At 37.6% G+C, this 20,072-nt stretch overlaps 1 protein-coding gene across 2 annotated transcripts; it reads right to left on the bottom strand.

Annotated features, from left to right (window-relative positions):
* Nucleotides 1-2,542: 2,542 nt before the first annotated feature.
* On the bottom strand, nucleotides 2,543-19,491 carry ZNF180 (zinc finger protein 180). 2 transcript variants are annotated; one of them, XM_031659397.1, is made up of 4 exons: nucleotides 19,390-19,491; nucleotides 9,238-9,333; nucleotides 7,448-8,810; nucleotides 2,543-3,580 (listed from the first exon to the last, which is right to left on the bottom strand). In XM_031659397.1, the coding sequence occupies exon 3, from the start codon at nucleotides 8,311-8,313 to the stop codon at nucleotides 7,474-7,476; it is 840 nt and encodes a 279-aa protein (XP_031515257.1). In that variant the 5' UTR covers nucleotides 8,314-8,810; nucleotides 9,238-9,333; nucleotides 19,390-19,491; the 3' UTR covers nucleotides 2,543-3,580; nucleotides 7,448-7,473. The 2 variants fall into 2 exon arrangements, with proteins under 2 accessions (XP_031515257.1, XP_031515258.1); XM_031659398.1 differs by lacking the exon at nucleotides 2,543-3,580 and having other exon boundaries at nucleotides 7,149-8,810.
* Nucleotides 19,492-20,072: the final 581 nt, after the last annotated feature.

Raw genomic sequence — 20,072 nt, 5'->3', positions numbered from 1 at the left:
ATTTATCCTGCACACAGTCCTGTGCCAGGACAGAAACAGTCAAAAGTCAAGAACTGTACAATGAGCAGAGATTCAGGATCAACTAGAGGCTTTTTCTAGGGGGAAAATGCCCTCCAGTCTCTGAGGGGCATAAATGGTACAGGAATCAGACTCTTTTCTAAAAGAAGTGCAGTGATGTGTGTACCAGGGAATAGTGTGCTTTTAAGCTGCAGTTGTGCTTAAAAATTACTTTGCAAAATTGCAAATTGGCATTTAGCAGGAATGGGAATCTATCTTCCTTATAGAGGCTCTCTGAGATGCCTTCTGTCTGTATACACTTGCATTCCTGTATCCAACTGAAAAACAAAATTTTAAAGGGATTTGAAATATCCTTCTTTCTGTCCTTGATCCCTTATTATCTTTACAGAGCAATGGGATGAGGATGAGAGAGTTGGGAGTAACGATGACTCTCTGCCCCTGGGATTCAGGAAACGAATAATGGGTAGGTTTAGCGAGATAAGGATAAATAGGTATATAGAGGTGAAATTATTTTTCCACATAATTTCCCATAGCAACAGTGGCTCCAGGCCTTGTGTTCTAGAGAGAATGTCAGTGGGTTTTTTTGGGGGGGGGGCACAAACTTGGGGGTTTCAAATTTCATGATGAGATGGAAGCAAGATTAACAAGCTAATTTTATATTGGTGCATTATTTCTTTTGTTAGTTATTTAAGTGTCTCTAGTGCTAAGCCCCTCCAAAGGCTTCCAATCACAGTTGGAATCAAATTTAAACTCATCATTAATTCCTACAGGTCATACATGGTCTTGAGTACAGGATTCTGGCATTATTTCTGACTCCCCTCCCCTCACTGCCTGCCATGGTCTACTATACTCCATCCAGGATGAAGCATTTCTGTTCCTTAAAAAATAGCAAGCTATCTATCACTTGCCGGCCACTCTGTTGGAATGCACCTCCTCGGTTCTTCACAGGCTTCTTGTAATTCAGGTCTCTGCCCAAATGCCACCTGATTGAACAGGTCTTTCTTGACCACCCACTTGACTAGCCCCACCCTTCTGTCAGTTACACTCTTTCGGATTATTTAAAAAATTTTCCTCATTGCACCAAACACTAAGTGACATTCTTTTGTTTTATGTATTTATTTAATTTTTTGAGATGGAGTCTTGCTCTGTTGCCTGTGTTGGAGTGTAGTCGCATGATCTCAGCTCACTGCAACCTCTGTTCCCTGAGTTCAGCAGTTTTCCTGCCTTAGCCTCCCGAGTAGCTGAGATTACAAGCATGTGCCACCACGTCCCGCTAATTTTTGTATTTTTAGTAGAAATGGGGTTTCACCGTGTTGGTCAGGCTGGTCTTGAACTCCTGACCTCAAGTGATCACCTACCTTAGCCTCCCAAAGTGCTGGGATTACAGGCTTGAGCTACCGTGCCCGGCCAGGCATTCTTTGATTTTAAATAATGTGTCAGAGAAAGTGACATTATTTGTCCCCATGCTGATTGTCTACATTCTTGGTTATAAGTTCCACAGGATCAGGGAATATGCTTCTCTTGCTATCATTGTATCTCCAGTATCTAGAGAAATGTATGGCTCAAAGAAGATGCTCAAATATTTGTTAAAGGAATAAAAGAGAAAATGGATTGATTCATATTTAGACTCTAAATAGAGGTGGAGTACTGCTGCCTACTTTAGAGAATAAAACTCAAGGCTCTGAATAGTATGAGTTTCTCATATTTAGGGAAGGAAAATATGTGAGGACCAAAGTGGAGTTAAATGCACTGAGGAACCTAATACTTATAAGGATGCAATTTGGAATAATATTACTTCCTGGATTTAATTAACTTCTGGTAATTTGAATGTAGTGTGAAGGAATCAACCCTTATTCTTTGGTTCTGGAACTCACGCCACACAAAATAGTGCAGTGGTTGAGGGCATTGTCTTAGAGACTAAACCTCCACCACTTACTAGTAGTTTAATGTCTTAATCTCAAGTCACTTAATCTTTAGTATCTATAATAGAGATATAACAATAGTATAACTATGTCATAGCACTGTGGAGGGTATTATATGAGTGAAAACATGTAGCATGGTTAATGCACTGCCTGTAAGTTCTGTATAAAGGCTTCCCACAAACCTCTAGATCTGGCTTGCCAAGACTGTAAGTGGCATCCAAAAGGCATGGGCAAAAGCCCTGAATCCATACCTTTTCTGAAGTCTCATATTAGTTCTAATAATTTATCTGATGATTTTTTGGTGTGTTCTTAATTATATTATCTAAAATATTAATTTTATCGTGTTCTTTTTATGTATTTTCTTTCTCTGGCTTTATATATTTTTTTGAGACAGAGTCTTGCTCTGTTGCCCAGGCTGGAGTGCAGTGGTATGATCATAGCTCACTGCAGCCTCAAATTCTGGGCTCCATTGGTCTTTCCACCTCAGCCTCCCGAGTAGCTGGGACTACAGGCACAGGCCACCATGCCTGGCTGGTTTTTAAACTTTTTGTAGAGACAGGGTCTCCCTATGTTGCCTGGACTAGTCTCAAACTCCTAAGTTCAAGATATCCTCCTGCCTCAGCCTCCCAAAGTGTTGGGATTACACGCATGAGCCGCCATGTCTGGCCCTCTTTTTATTGCTTTAAAGCAGAGGTCCCCAAGACTGTTAGGAAGTGGGGCACACAGCAGGAGGTAAGCAGTAGGAGAGCAAGCAAAGTTCATCTGTAGTTATACCCACTCCCCATCACTCACATGACTAAGGTCCCCCTTCTGTCAGATCAGTGGAGGCATTAAATTGTCATAGTAGCATGAACCCTATCATGAAATGTGCATGCAAAAGTTCTAGGTTGTGTGTTCTTTATGAAAATCTAATGCCTGATGATCTGTCAGTGTCTCCCATCACCCCCAGATGGGACTGTCTATTTGCAGGAAATCAAGCTCAGGGCTCCCACTGATTCTACATTAAGGTGAGTTATATAATTATTTCATTATATATTATAACGCAACAGTAATAGAAACAAAGTGCACAATAAATGTAATGTGCTTGAGTCATCCCAAAACTATCCCTTCCCTGGCCCCAGAGCATGGAAAAATTGTCTTCCAGGAAATCGGTCCCTGGTGCCTTTAAAAAGGTTGGGAACCACTGCTTTAAAGTGTTGGACAGGAGCTCTACTACTAATTTAAAAGAAGCAGTAAGGAAGGACATTCTTGCTTTTTTTCCTGGTATGAAGTGAAATGAAATAGATTTCCCCAGTATTAATTTTTGCTAAAGGTTTTCTGACTATAACCTTGAATAACTCTTGTGAATGACAGAATTTCATTCTTTTTATGGCTTAGTACTCCACTGTGTATATATATACCACATTTTCTTTATCCATTCATTTGTTGTTGGACACCCAGGTTGATTTCATGTCTTGGCTATTATAAATAGTGTTGCAATAAATATGGGGATGTAGATATCTCTTGGATATATGGATATCCTGTCCTTTGATAAATGTCTGGGTGTGATTGCTGGACCGTGTGGTTACTTCTCTTCATAGGTTTTTTTGAGGAGCCTTCATACTGTTCTCCATAGTGGCCATACAAGGTTACATTCCAATCTGTCAAAGAAAAATTTCTGTTAGGTATGAAAAAATATTTCTATCACAATAGATGATACACCAGCTGTATTAGGTTAAAAATCTGAATTCCTTGAAATTTTAATGCAAGAGACTGATGTCTCCCTAACTGCTTTGCTCTACTGTATAAAGAGTATACCTATGAAGTATATACATGTAAATATTATGAATCATGACTACTTCATGGAACTGTTAAAAGACATAGAGGCCAGGCGTGGTGGCTGACGCCTGTAATCCCAGCATTTTGGAAGGCTGAGGTGGGTGATCATGAGGTCAGGAGATCGAGGCCATCCTGGCTAACACGGTGAAACCCTGTGTCTACTAAAAATACAAAATATTAGCCAGGTGTGGTGGTGGGCACCTGTAGTCCCAGCTACTTGGGAGGCTGAGGCAGGAGAATGGAATGAACCCGGGAGGTGGAGCTTGCAGTGAGCTGAGATCGCGCCACTGCACTCTAGCCTGGGTGATAGAGCAAGACTCTATCTCAAAAAACATAACAAAACAAAACAGAAATAGAGAACAATTTATCTTATGTTCTTTCCCAATGCTCACCTGTTTAATGGTGTAAGAGATTTACAAAGATTTCTTGTACTTTGAACTCCAGTTCAAGACTTCCTTTAAGGAAAGTTTCCCAAACATTTAATAATCAAGGAAAAAAAGACAGTGATTTTTTTTCTCACCAGTATCACATTGCGTATGAATAAACAAAATCTGAAACTCCAAGGAAAGGAAAAGCTTTTTTTGTGACCTAGTCAAAATAATAGGAACATTCATTGAAATGAAAACTTTTCACAGTGTAAGTTCATAAAAATGATTTTATATATTTTTCTAGTATGAATCAATATATAGAGGATTTTAACAGGACTCAAAAGCCTTGTGAAAAGATGCATGCAATGAAGAAATAGGTAATCTTAGTAAAGAAATAGGAACTATAAAAGTACTAAAGGAAAATTCTAGAACTGAAAAATGCAATATCCGAAATTAAACAATTTGATTGATAGGTTTGGCAGCAGAACTGAAATGATAGAAAAAAAGAATAAGTGAACTTGAAAATAGAGTAACAGAAGTTGTCCAAGCTGAAGAACAGGAAAAAATTACTGAAGATAAATAACAAAGACAGTGACCTGTGGGACAGTACCAAAAGACTTAATGTATGAGTAGAGTAAATGCAGAAAAAATATTTGAAGATATAATGGCCAAGAATTTCGGAATTTGGTGAAAGGCACATGTGTACAAGTTTCAGAGGCTCAGAGTATCCCAAGCAGAATTAACACAAAGAAAACCATACCTAGGCACATCGTACTCAAACAGCTGAAAACCAAAGGTAATAAGAAAATCTGGAAAGCACCCAGAGAAAAAGGACACATTACATACAGAGAAAAAACAATTCAAATGACTTCTTCTTGCAATCTATGGAGACCTGAAGACCGGAAGTCAGTGATTTATATATATATGAAACAATATATATCTCTTTACCTTTATAAGTATATATATGTGTGTGTATTCTTTGTGTGTGTGCGTATACACACATATATATTCATATATCTCCAAAAAACTGCCAACCTAGAATTCTATAGCTAGAAAAAATCCTTAAAAAATAAGGGCATTTCAATAAAAGAAACTATGAAAATTCATCACCAGCAGATATTCACTCCAAGAAATGCTAAGTTAAGTTCCTCAAACTGTAGGGAAATGACACCAGAGAAAAAGTCAGATCTCTGGAAAGAAATAAAGAGCATGGGAAATAGTAAATATATGGGTAAATATAAAAGATGAGGATTTTCATCTTAATTTCTTTAAGCAACTGGATGTAGCACTGTGTGCCTATAGTCCCAGCTACTCCAGAGGTTGAGGCAGGAGGATTGCCTTAGCCCAGGAGTTCAAGGCTATAGTGTGCTATATCACATCTGTGAATAGCCACTGAATTCTAGCCTGGGCAACATAGCAATACCCCATCTCTAAAAATAGAATACAGAAGACTGTTTAAATTTCCAACATGACTTTCCATGGATTACTTATTTAATTGCAAAGAAAAAATTCACCCATACAATGGAAGGAGCTGGTGGTCAATACATGAATCAAGGGATAAAACATAGTTTCACTTGTAGGCCACCTGACATTTTACAATATTAAGTACACAATACTATCTATGAAGTAGTCTTTTAAAAATATTTAATCTGAAACCTAATCAAGCCTCTAATCATAACCTCCAGGTCACAGTAAATATAGAGGACAAAGAAACAAGTTAATCACACCTTCGGAAACAATAAGACAAACACAGGATGTGCAACACTATTTAGGTCAAATCTAAAGTCTTTAAAAAGTCTATGTCACAAAATGATGAAGGGTAGGCTCTTGACTAAAACAGACTTAATAAGTCATAATCATATAAAATATATGAGATTAGTTTAGTTCTTGGCTTGTAAAAAAGCCAGTCTAAAAGTCATTATTTTAAAAATTGAAGAAATTTGCAAATGGAGTAAATATTTTAAGACATTATAGGGTTACTTAATTTTTTATGACAATAGTTAAGTAGACATCTAGAAGATTAATTTTGATCCTAGCAGTTGTACGTTGCTTTTTAGAGGTGAATGATACCTAAAACATTCGCTCAAAAAACAGGAAAAATTATGTATGTAATATATATATTCATGTGTAATAAGTATGATATATATGTCTATGTATATACATAGATATGAGACATGTATGGGTATATATGTATTTGTGTGTATATATGTGTTACTATATACATATAAAAAAGAGAGACATCAGATGTACTAAAACTAGGTGAAGGGCAAACAAGCCTTCATTGCACCACTGTAAACAGTTACCTTTTCTCTAAGTATGTAAATCTTAACATTTTCATAAACTTGGGGAAACTTTTCCAAGTTAATATCCGTCTTTTGGCTACCTAACTGCTCATTTCTAATTTATTTTAATTGTAGAGGATGTCAAATGTATGTTATCTGTATTACAAAATTTGTGAAAAAATTTCTTTAAACCACTCTCTATTTTTCAACAGCTATACTTTCATTATTCAATAAATACACAGTATTTATTCCAGCATTAATCTTCAGGGGTATGAATTTTGAATTTAAAAATTTCTCATTTAATATATTCTACAGGATTTTGTCCAGAAAAAATTATATGAAGTGATGATAGAACATTTTCAAAATATCACGCTCATAGGTCTTCCTTCTATAAAATTTATTTTTAGTAATTCTAACAATTATCATAAAAATAATATATTTAGTAAGCAAATACTATGTGCCAGATGCCTTTCCAAGTGTTTATATCCTATATTAACTAGTTTAATCTTCTCTATAGGCTGGGCGTGGTGGCTTACACCTGTAATCCCAGCACTTTGGGAGGCCAAGGCAGGTGGATCATGAGGTCAGGAGATCAAGACCATCCTGGCTACATGGCAAAACCCCATCTCTACTAAAAAAAATACAAAAAATTAGCCAGGCATGGTGGCGGGTGCCTGTAGTCCTAGCTGCTCTGGAGGCTGAGGCAGGAGGATGGCGTGAACCTGGGGGGCGGAGCTTGCAGTGAGCCGAGATAGTGCCGCTGCACTCCAGCCTGGGCAACAGAGTGAGAATCCGTCTCAAAAAAAAAAAAAATCTTCACTATAGCATCATAATAGTGACAACGGTAAAAGATGTGCCATGGCTAAAGGCTTTCCCTCTTATTACATTAAGAATCTCTCACCACGGTGAAATCTTTGATGTTGACTAAGTTGATAGCAATGACTAAAGGCCTTACCAGATTCTTTGCATTTGTGTGGTTTCACACCAGTATGAATTCTCTGATGTTGAGTAAGTCGATCACTACGATTAAATGCCTTACCACATTCTTTACATTCATAGGGTTTTTCACCAGTATGAATTCTTATGTTGAGAAAGATCTGAGATAGAACGAAAGGCCTTCTTACATTCTTTACATATATAGGGTTTCAAACCAGTATGAATTGTCTGATGATAAATTAGTTGAGAATTAAGTCTAAAGGTTTTTCCACATTCCTTACATTCATAGGGTTTCTCCCCAGCATGAATTGACTGATGTGTCTTAAGGTCTCTAACATGACTGAAGGCCTTCCCACATTGCTTACATTCATATGGCTTCAAATCAGTATGAATTATCTGATGTTGAATAAGATATGAATGAAGCTTAAAAGTCTTCCCACATTCTTTACATTCATATGGCTTCTCACCAGTATGAATTCTCTGATGCTGTGTAAGTTGAGAGCCTCTACAAAAGGCCTTTCCGCAATCCTTACAATCATAGAGTTTCTCACTACTATGAATTCTCTTATGTTTAAGAAGGCTTGAGCCCCTACTAAAAGCCTTTCCACATTCCATGCATTCATGAGGTTTCTCACCAGTATGATTTCTTTGATGTTCAACAAGTAGATAGCTGCGAACAAAGGCCTTTTCACATTGTTCACATTTATATGGTTTCTCACCAGAATGAATTTTCTTATGTTGGTAAAGACCTGAACGATGACCAAAAGCCCTTCCACATTCTTTACATTTATAGGGTTTCACACCACGATGAATTTTCTGATGCAGACACATATGTCGATATAATCTAAATGTTTCCCCACATTCCTTACATTCAAAGGGTTTCCAGCCAATATGAATTTTCTGATGTTCTGTAAGGTGAGAATAAAGTCTAAAAGACTTCCCACATTGCCTACATTCATAGGGTTTCATACCAGTATGAATTATCTGATGCTGAATAAGCTGTGAATAAAACCTAAAGGCCTTCTCACATCCATTGCATTCATAGGGTTTCAAATCAGTGTGGATTTTTCAATGTCTAATCAAATGCTGGGAAACTACAAATGCTTTTCCACATTCATTACATTCATAGGGTCTCACACCAGTATGGTCTCTCAGGTGTTCAGTAAGGTGTGACTATTTTCTAAAGCCCTTCTTATATTCCTTACACGCATATGATTTCTCTTTTGTGTTATTTCTCTGATGTAGGGGAAGGGATTTATGTTTTTTGAATATCACTTGACTAAAACATCCCACTTTAGGTCCCTATTGTCTCCCAAATTCAATTGTGTACCGTGGGTCATTTCTGAAAATAAACCTCATAAGGTTGAAGGTTTTCTTTCTTTTCAGTGTCTCCTGATGGTATGCATTTACCTCATAATTTCTTTTTTCTGAAGACAACTTGTCACTTTCAGTTGTGAAATCAAGGTCTGGAAGAAAATGAAAAAATAAATGCTATTTTCCAATAATAGGGGTAGGGAGAGGACATCTATATTAAAAATAGTGATAAACTAAAAGTATATCTGTTAGTAGTAAAAGAGTTTAGAAAATTCTAAAATACTGCCATGCAATTTTTAAAAGGCAAGAAGGGCTCAGAAAATTATGAAAGTGCACAGGAGGATGCAAGATTTATGAGTAGGCAAAGAAAAAGTCATTAGTTCACTGCTCTTGAGAGAAGACTGAACATACAGAAGATTGTGAAAATCAGTTCAAAAAAGGAGGGCAAATGAGGAGGAATGTGAAATAGGTTCCAAGAGACAGCTTTCTGAGATAGGAGGTTTCAGGATAAAAAATGAAAATATTACATGAATTAAAAAATCACAATATGTCAGAAAAGCAAAAGAGACATCCACTCACCTGGGCCATGGTTTTAGAAATGCTAGATCTCTTCAGGTATCCTCTACCAGAGAAGCAGAGTTCAGAGAAGCCAAAGCTAGGTAATCAAGGCATCACCTGCCAAAAGATACGTAACTTTACTGAAGAGATGATGTTTATAAGCAATAAGATACTGTCATTTTGCAGGCATTTAGTTGTCAGATTTAAAAGGTTGATGATGTACCACATATTAGTGGGGTTGTAGGGCAAAGTGCATTCTTATGGTGTCCTGTAGACTTGTGAAAATCAAGGGCATTAATACATGTAAGCAAATCTCCGCATAAGAAGAACTTAACCATGTAAGGTCATTTCTGAGACTCTGTCCAAAGGAAATAATTATAAAATGTGCTTGAAGATGTATAAAGGAATGTGATGATACATATTAGTTGTAATGAAAAAAGCTGGAGAAAAATCTAAAGACACATAGATGGGTAGTTAATTAAATAAACGACTGTGTATTCACATAATGGAAAATAAGGTAGATATTAAAAACCATTGTGTAGATCACTGGTTCTGAACAGGCAGTGAATTTGTTCTTAAGAGAACATTTGGCAATGCCTGGAGACACATTTGGTTGTCATAATGTAGGCAGAGGTGTTAAGGTATCTAGTGGGAAGAGACCAGGGATGCTGCTAAACAATGTACAATGCATGGGAAAGTCCCTAAAACAAAGAATTAGGTAGCCAAATATGTCAGCAGTGTCAAGGGTGAAAAACCCTGACGTAGACTCATTAAAGGAAGATAACATAATCCAGAGTCTCTATAACATATAATAGATTATGCCAACACATGATAACTGCTAAACATGAAAAAAACAGGAAAAAGTTACTAATGAGCAGGAGAAAACAAAATATCAACAGAAACAGACTCACAAAGAATCCAGATATGGGAGCTAGCAGACAAGGGCTTGAAAATGTGATTAACATGCTAAAGAAAAGAAAGGAAAAGATGAGCAAAATGGAGTAAATCAATAGAGTATCAGATCTGAAAAGACAATCACATGAATATTTTAGAATTATAAAATTAATTAAGAGCTTATTGGGCTGGGTGCAGTGGCTCATGCCCGTAATCCCAGCACTTTGGGATGCCAAGGCGGGTGGATCATTTGATGTCAGGAGTTTGAGACCATCCTGGACAACATAGTGAGATCCTGTCACTACTGGAAATACAAAAATTAGCCAGGTGGGCGGTGGTGGCTCAACCTGTAATCCCAGCACTTTGGGAGGCGAGGCAGACGGAGTACGAAGGTCAGGAGATGAGACCATCCTACAGAACCACAGTGAAACCCTCTACTAAAAAATACAAAAACTAGCCGAGGCTGAGGTGGCTGAGCCTGTGGTCCCAGCTACTGCAGGAGGCTGAAGGCAGGAAGAATGGTAAGCCAGGAGCTTGCAGTGAGCCAAGATCTTTCCCACTGCACACTCCAGCCTGGGTGACAGAGCCAGACTCCGTCTCAAAAAAAAAAAAAAAAAAATTAGCCAGGTGTGGTGGCACTCGCCTGTAATCCCAGCTACTTGGAAGGCTGAGGCAGAAGAATCACTTGAACTGGGGAAATGGGGGTTGCAGTGAGCTAAGATGGTGCCACTGCACTCCAGCCTGGGTGACATAGGGAGACTCCGTCTCAAAAAAAGCGCTTATTATGCAACATTAAGTCAAATTTACAATGATCTTTCTTTCAAAAAATCCTCTATGTTTATTATTATTATTTTAGAGATGGGGTCTTATTCTGTCATGACTGGGAAGTGCAGTATGATCACCTCTCCTGCAGCCAAGCACTGAATGAAGTGATCCTCACACCTCAGCTTCCCAAGTAGCTGGAATTACAAGTCTGAGGCAATGCACTGCGCCTCAAATTAACAACAATCTTATGCAGAGAGGGGAAAAAAACAGAACACAATTGAAAAGAAAAATTCAAGGAACAGTGAAAATGTGACACTGAACATCTAGAAGAAAATAAGAGAGAATGGGACAGAAAAATTATTTAAAGAAATAATGAACAAAAACATTCCAAAGCTCAGGAAATACCTTGATATATAAATAAAAAACTTGTCAAACCTAATCAAAATAAAATGAGGAAATTCACACCTAGAGATATCATAGTCAAACTGTTGAAAAACAACATTGAAAAACATAACTTAAAACCACATAGTTTTAAAAAAAAAAAGCTGTCAGCTATAAGAAAACAGTAAGAAAAATGGTTGACTTCTCAACAGAAACTATCATAGCCTAAAGAATGGAACGTATATCTTTAAAGTGCTGAAAGAAAAAAACTGAGAACTCTGAATTTTATACCCAGAGAAAAATTTTTCAGAAATAAAGGTGAACTAAATACTTGTTGAAACAAATGCTAAGAGAATTCTTTATCAATAGATCCACAATATAATACTAAAAGAAAGCATTAGGCTAAAGGAAAGTAATCCCAGATGGAAGCATGAATATGCAAACAAGCAATGAACAGCTGTAGATGGAGTAAAGACATGACTGATATGACTAAACAAATGAATTATTTAAAGCAATGAAAATAATAATGTTTTATGGGGCTTGTAATATAGGATCAAGGAATGACAATAAAAGCAAAAATGATGAGCAAGGAGGTTAATGGAGTTAACATATTAACCTCCATTAATGACTACTGAAAGGTCCTTGCACTATGGGGACTCTGTTAAAGACACATATTATATTATAATATCTCAGCGGCCAGGAGTGGTGGCTCACATCCGTAATCCCAGTACTTTGGGAGGCTGAGGTGGGTGGATCACCTGAGGTCAGCCTGGCCAACATGGTGAAACCTCGTCTCTACTAAAAACACAAAAATTAGCTGGGCTTGGTGGCATGCCTGTAATCCCAGTTACTTGGGAGTCTGAGGCAGGAGAATTGCTTGAACCTGGGAGGCGCAGGTTGCAGTGAGCCGAGACTATGCCACTGCCCTCCAACCTGGGCAACAGAATAAGACCCTGTCTCAAAAAATAAATACATAAAACAAAAGAATATACAAACATGTACAATTGAAAAACCTGATAGACGAGGCCAGGCATGGTAGCTCATGCCTGTAATCCCAGCACTTTGGGAGGCCGAGGAGGGTAGACCACCTGAAGTCAGGAGCTCGAGACCAGCCTGGCCAAGATGAGAAAATCTCGTCTCTTCTAAAAATACAAGAATGAGCCAGGCATGGTGGCGGGTGCCTGTAATCCCAGCTACTCGGGAGGCTGAGGCAGGAGAATTGCTTGAACTTGGGAGGTGGAGGTTGCAATGAGCCGAGATCGAGTCATTGCACTCCAGCCTGGGCAAGAGCGAGACTCCATCTCCAAAAAAAAAAAAAAAAACCCAAAACAACAACAACAAAAAATTGACAGAGGAGATGAAATGGAATAAAAAAAAAAAAAAACTGAATTTATACAAAAAAGTCAGGAAAAGAGCAATTTAAAAAATAATGAGACAAACAGAAAACATATAGCAAGATGGCATTCTTAAACCAAAGTAATTATAGTAAATGTAAATGAACTAACCATTGCAATTCAAAACCAATATTAGCAGATTAGGTTAAAAAGAAAAATAGGATCAATTAGGCTGCTTACAAGAAACGTTCTCTAAATGTAAAGACACGTGTGTTTAAAAACATGGAAAAATCTATCAAACAGTATTCAGAAGAAAACAGACATAGCTATACTAATAACAGATAAAGTAGATTTTAATGCAAGAAGTATTGTAAGTAATAAAGAGGGTCATATTCTGCAATTCAGCAAGAATACAATGGTAGGCCTATATTTGTATGTACCTAATAACATAGTTTCAAAAAATATAAAATAAATGTCAACAGAATTAAAGGAGAGACAAATTTGAAATTAAAGTTAGAGATTTCAACACTCTCTATTGGTAACTATGATAGGAACACCAAAAATAAATCCACAAAGGCATAAAAGTTTGAACAAGATTAACCAAATTAAACCAAATGAACATTATACTCCCAAACTGCAGACTACACATTCTGTTCAAATGATTACATCATATTTATCAGAATAACATTCTGTGCTATAAAGCATCTATAAATTACAAAGGATTAATGTAAAACAATGTATATTTTCTGAGCCTTTACAATTAGCTTAGAACTCAAAAAGAAGAGGTTCTCAAATATTTCCAAATACAGACAGACCATGGAGATATTGCTGGCTCGGCCCCAGACCACCACGATAAAGAGAATACTGGAGTAAAGTGAGCCACATGAATTTTTTGGTTTCCCAGTGCATAGAAAAGTTATGTTTATACTGTACTATTAAGTGTGTAATAGCATTATGCCTAAAAATTAAGGTACATACCTTAATTTAAATATACTTTATTGCTAAAAAATGCTAATGGTCATCTGAGCCTTCAGAGAGTCATAATCTTTTTGCTGGTGGAAGGTAATGCCTTGATGTTGATGGCTGCTGACTGATCAGTGTTGCTGAAGGGTGGGATGACTATGACAATTTCTAAAAATAAGACAGTAATGGGCCAGGTGCAGTGGCTTATGCCTGTAATCCTAGCATTTTGAGAGGCCGAGGTGGGTGGATCACGAGGTCAAGAGATTGAGACCATTCTAGCCAACATGGTGAAACTCTGTCTCTACTAAAAATACAAAAATTAGCCGGGCACGGTGGCTCATGCCTGTAATCCCAGCACTTTGGGAGGCCGAGGTGGGTGGATCACAAGGTCAGGAGTTCAAGATCAGCCTGGCCAACTTGGTGAAACCCTGCCTCTACTAAAAATACAAAAATTAGCCAGGCGTGGTGGCGGGCACCTGTCATCCCAGCTGCTTGGAGGCTGAGGCAGAGAATTGCTTGAACACGGGAGGTGGAGGCTGCAGTGAGCCGAGATCGTGCCACTGCACTCTAGCCTGGGCGACAGAGAGAGACTCTGTCTCAAAAAAAAAAAAAAATTAGCTGGGCGTGGTGGTGCACAGTTGTAGTCCCAGTTACTTGGGACGCTGAGGCAGAAGAAGTGCTTGAACCCGGGAGGCAGAAGTTGCAGCGAGCCGAGATCACGCCACTGCACTCCAGTCTGGGTGACAGAGCAAGACTGTCTTAAAAAAAAAAAAAAAAAAAAAAATAATGAAGTTTGCCACATCAATTGACTCTTCCTTTCCAAAAGATTTCTCTGTAGCATGCGATCCTGTTTGATAGCATTTTACTCAAAGGGAATCTTTTTTCAAAACTGGGGCCAATCTTTTCCAACCTTGTTGCTGCTTTATCAACTAAGCTTGTGTACTATTCAAAATTATTTGCTTTCATTTCAACAACATTCACAGCATTTTCACCAGGAGCAGATTCCATTTCAAGAAATCACTTTAGCTGCTCATCTATAAGAAGCAACTCCTCATCCATTAAAGTTTTATCATGAGATTGCAGAAATTCAGCCACATCTTCAGGCTCCATGCCTAATTTAAGTTCTCTTGCTATTTTTGCCACATCTGCAGTTACTTCCTCCACTCAAGTCTTGAACCCCTCAAAGTCATCTGTGAGGGTTGGAATCAGCTTCTTCCAAACTCCTGTTAAACATTTTGACCTCTTTCTATGAATCAGGAATGTTCTTAATGGCATCCAGAATGTTAAATCCATTCCAGAAGCTTTTCAATTCACTTTGCCTAGATCCATTAGAGAAATCACAATCTATGGCAGCTAGAGTTTTATGAAATGTATTTCTTAAAAAAATAAAACTTGAAAGTTGAAATTAATCCTTGATCCATGGGCTGCAGGGTGGATGTTGTGGTAGTAGGCATGAAAGCAAAATTTATCTTTTCCATACATCCCCATCAGAGTTCCCGGGTGACCAGGTGCAATGTCAATCAGCAGTCATATTTTGAATCTTTTTTTTTTTCTTTCTGAGCAGTGGGTCTCAACAGTGGGTTTAAAATATTGAGTAAACCATGCCATAAACAGATGTGCTGTCATTCAGGCTTTGGCACAACAGTCCCATTTCTAGAGCACAGGCAGAGCAGATTTAGCACAATTCTTAAGGGCACTAGGATTTTCAGAATGGTAAATGAGTATTGCCTTCAACTTACAGTCACCGGCTGCATTAGCCTCTAACAAGAGAGTCAGCCTGCCCTTTGAAGCCAGGCATTGACTTCTCTCTAGCTATGAAAGTCCTAGATGGCATCTTCTTCCAACAGAAGGCTGTTTTGTCTACATGGAAAATCTTTTGTTTAACGTAGCCACCTTCATCAATTATCTTAGCCAGATCTTCTGGACAACTGGCTGCAGCGTATACATCAGCACTTGCTGCTTCACCTTGCACTTTTATGTTATGGAGATGACTTTTTTCCTTAAATCTTATAAACCAAGCTCTGCTAGCATCCAACCATTCTTCTGTAGCTTCCTCACATCTCTCAGACTTCACAAAATTGAAGAGAGTTAGGTCTTTGCTCTGGCTTTGGCCTAAGGGAATTTTATGGCTGGCTTGATCTTTTATCTGGACCACTAATCTTTCTCCGTATCAGCAGTATCTCCATATGACTCGAGTAGCACTTTTCATTTCCTTCAAGAACTTTTCCTTTGCATTCACAACTAGACTAACTGTTTGGCACAAGAGGTCTAGCTTTTGGCCCATCTTGGCTTTTGACATGCCTTCCTCACTAAGCTTAATCACTTCTAGCTTTTGATTAAAAGTGAAAAATGGAGGACTCTTCCTTTCATTTGAACACTTAGAGGCCATTGTAGGGCTACTAATTGGCCTGATTTCAATATTGTTGTGTTTTAGGAAATAGGAAGTCACAAAGAGAAGAAGAGAGACAGGAATAGCTGGTTGGTGGAGCAGTCAGAAGACACAGAACATATATTCATTCAGTTCACCATCTTATATGAGTGTGGCTCATGGTGTCCCAAAGCAATTACAACAGTAACATCAAGGACCCTGATCACAGTCACCGTAAAAATAATGGAAAAGTTTTAAATACTGCTAGAATTACAAAAATGTGACACAGAGACAGAGCGAGCACACACTGTTGAAAAACAGAGACAATGTACTTGCTTAATGCAGGGTTACCACAAATCTCAATTTGTAAAAATTGCAATATTTGCAAAGTGCAATAAAGCAACATGCAATAAAATGAGATGTGCCTGTGTAAAACGGATGCTTCTAAATAGTTACTGGTCAAATAATAAATCAATGGAAGCTAGAAAATATTTTGAGTTAAATGATAGTGAATGTAAGATATATCAAAGCTTGGGAGATGCAGGTAAACCAATGTTTATGAAAACATAAGCTTTAAATATATGTTTTATCAAAATAGAAAGGCTGAAAACCAGTGATATACATCAAGAAGCTTGAAAAGGAAAAGCAAATTAAACCTATAGAAAGTATAACATACCAAAAGTAACGAATAACAGAAAAAACCCAGATATCCAATAAAGAAAAATCAATAAAGCCAAAGCTATTTCACTGAAGAGATTAATAAGAATAATAAACTTCTAGTTACACTGATCAAGAAAAAACTGCTAATATCAGGAATATAAAAGAAGATATCACTACATATTTTACAGGCATTAAAATCAGAATTGTATGAACTTCATAACTTTTTAATAAACTTGAAAATGTAGATGAAATGTTAAAATTCCTTGAAAACACAATTTGAACTGATATAAGAAATTGAAAATCTAAATATTGTTTTATTTATTAAAGAAATTAAATCTGTATTAAGGATCTTCTCACAAAAATGTCAGGCCAAGAGGATTCAGTGGCGAATTCTCCCAAACATTTAAGAAACGAAAAATGCCAATCATACTCAACTAGATTCCCCAAGTTTCCCCTACTCTCTGTGTTTCATAGAGTGCCTTGACCTCCCTGTGACCTGTTCAGTTGCATGTTTTCCCCTGTAGGTTTGAACCCAAGGCAAGGCCTTGAACATTCCTAGGCACTGGTGAAGTTGTGTAGGTTATGACCTGAAACAGTGAAAGATGAAAATGTGTTGCAAGCTAGCTGTGATCCTGAGCCAAATTTCTTAAGCCCTCATGTAAATTTCATAACCCAGCCCATTTATTGTGGACATACCTAAGCAGATAGGTCTTCGTTAAAATTAAGAACATCTATTTATAATAAGACATGATTAAGAAAGTGAATAAGAAGCCACAAGAACTCTTTCCTCTCTCCCTCTCTACCTCTCTCTCTCTCTCTCTCCCTTCCCCCTCCCCCTCCCTCCATTTCTCTCCTCCTCCCCGCTCCTTTTTATGTCTGTATACACACACAAAAGACTTGTGTTCAAAATACATTTATAAATTCCTACAAATCAATAGGAAAATGACAAATCAAATTTTAAAATGGGGAAAATAGTTGATTGACCCAAGAGTATATAAAAATAGGTAATATCATATGAAAAGATGTTAACATCATTATCAGGAAAATGTAAATAAAAATAACAATGAGATACCACTACACATGCACCAGGTTGGCTAAAGTTAAAATGTCTGACAACACGAAGTATTGGCAAGTTTGAGGAGCAACTGGACCTTATACACATTGCAGTTGGAATGTAAACTAGGTAACACGCCCTCCCTTTGGTATGTACCCAAGAAAAACAAAAACATATGTCCACACAAAGACTTGTAAAGGATGTTCACAGAAGTTTTATTCATAGTAGTCAAATACCAGAAACAACCTTATTTTGTCCAGCTGAACACTCAGCTGGAGTCACCCCATCATTCTCATGATGATAGGTTTGTAAATATGATTACATTTATAAAATATACGTATTTATCAATATAGAGAGAAAAACTGACATCAATAAGTTGAAAAAAGTATGGAAAACATAAACCTGTATATTAACTTACTTAATATTTATTTTACAGTCCTGGGTTTCTGCCTTTTCCTAAAAGTATATTTCATAAAATTAAACCTTTTCTTAAAAAAGCAACTATCTTACTTATTCCTATTTTTATTTATTCTTCCTTACTGGATACCAAGTCATTTGAGGATAGCAACTATATCTTTTTGTCTTGAGACGTAGTTAGATAGATTTCTGAATTTTTAACAGAGCAATCTTCTCTCTGAACAGGTGGGAAAAAATCCTCCCCGCCTTACCTTGTAAATATCTTCTGATCCGGAGGAAAAAGCTTAGAATACTCTAGAACAAAGGTCCTCTAAATATAGTCCCTGGGAACTTGTTACCAATGCAGATACTCGGCTGTACCTCAGACCTACTGAATTAGAAACTCTGCCGCTGGGGCCCAGCAAACTCTGTTTGAACAAGCCTGCAGGTGATTCTGATGCATCCTACATTTGAGAACCAACGCTGCTCTAAAAACTGCTGCTGTGTTTTATTGAAAGCTTTTACTTTATTTTCATCAGTTCCCATTACCTGAATCCACCCTATGATTCGTTTGCCTGTAGAAAAGTTATGTCAGTGTAAATCGGAGACTCTGATATTTTGTATGCATTACTGGTAGTCTCAAAGCTGCTTCCTATTATATATTCCTGATAGATGGGTTTATTTTACTTCTGTATCTATCCTCCTAATCACAGTGTCCTGCAAACAGTTGTTAAGACATCTTGTTCCATTTAATGTCACTTTGCATTTAACATCATTAGAATAAAAACTCTAAGGTGTAAGACCCATTTTCTTTCACTGAATTCTCACAGTTTGATCATATCCTGACAATGCTGCTATAGTCAGAATAATGTCTCTTCCCTGTGAACTCCCAAGACAGGTCATCTGAATTTCTCTAGTGGCCTTTCACATCAACTATCTTTCTTATCCCTAGTCTGATTTCATTTTCCTTACTGGATACCAAGTCATTTGAGGATAGTAACTATATCTTTTTGTCATTGTATCCCAACAAGTACAAGCATATGGTAAATATCTGATATTTGACTCACATTTTGAAACTAGGATTTATACTTAGGGAATGGCTATAAAAGGATGCAAAGATCTCTGCAAAATGGTGTTCATTATAGACTAGTTTTTAGTCAACAATTAGAAATATAATAGCTCGCAGTAGGCAAAATGTTAAATTATGAAGAGAAGGGCTTAAGGGCCCTGAAAGGAGGCTGTAATGGCATATTCACAGATATGTCACTGTTAGACAGGACATTTCCAAAGAGAAGAAAGGGTCTCCTGTCTTTAAAATTAAAGAGCATTTTACCAGTAATGAGGAAATATAAACTCACCTGGACTTTAGCTTTCAGATGTGTAACAAAAATTCTTTCCTCTTTCAGGATCTTTTTTTTTTTTTTTTTTTTTTTTTCAGAAGGGCAGCACTGGAAAAGAGAAGGCAATCATGAGACATCTGGGGTTTCTTGGATAGCACAGTAAGTTAGGAAATACCCTCAATGATCATACCTGCTCAGCTACTTCACTGAGCACAACCAGATGGGAAGAGAAGGGAAACTGGAACAGTGTTGACCTTCCCAATACGAGAGAGGCCAAGGTCATTGATGTCTAGGGTGGAACCTGTCTCTAATTCACAGCAGGTTCCTGGGCTGGAGCTTTAGAAAGGCTATAGTTACAAACATAGCTGGCTTCTCGGAGCTTCCAAGGGGGAAATATCCAGGAGGGATTCCCATTGCTGAGAACTCGTTATCAAGTCTTCTCAGAGCCTGCCTTGAGGCCGCAGCCAACTTCAAAAATCTCATCTCAAGATCAAGTCTGTGTTTTCTTGCTGGGATTCTTCCTGCCTCCATGGATTTGGCTTCTCTCTTTTATCTGCTGCAGATCCCAAGTGTCTGTGAGGCGACAGGGCTGAGGAATCTGCAGAGCCTAGAGCCTGGAGTCACAGTGACAATTCACACAGGTACACAACCCTGTTCATTCGTCTAACACATACACACACATACACAACACTATTCGTTCA

The sequence above is a fragment of the Papio anubis genome, chromosome 20, assembly GCF_008728515.1.
Source record: "Papio anubis isolate 15944 chromosome 20, Panubis1.0, whole genome shotgun sequence".
Lineage (NCBI taxonomy): Eukaryota > Metazoa > Chordata > Mammalia > Primates > Cercopithecidae > Papio > Papio anubis.
Note: the sequence above shows the minus strand (reverse complement) of the source record. Positions and strands in the feature narration are given on the sequence as shown.

What these genes read in the sequence shown, in the direction of transcription:
- ZNF180 (XM_031659397.1), bottom strand. Translation starts at nt 8,313, where the DNA reads ATGAAACCCTATGAATGTAGGCAATGTGGGAAGTCTTTTAGACTTTAT.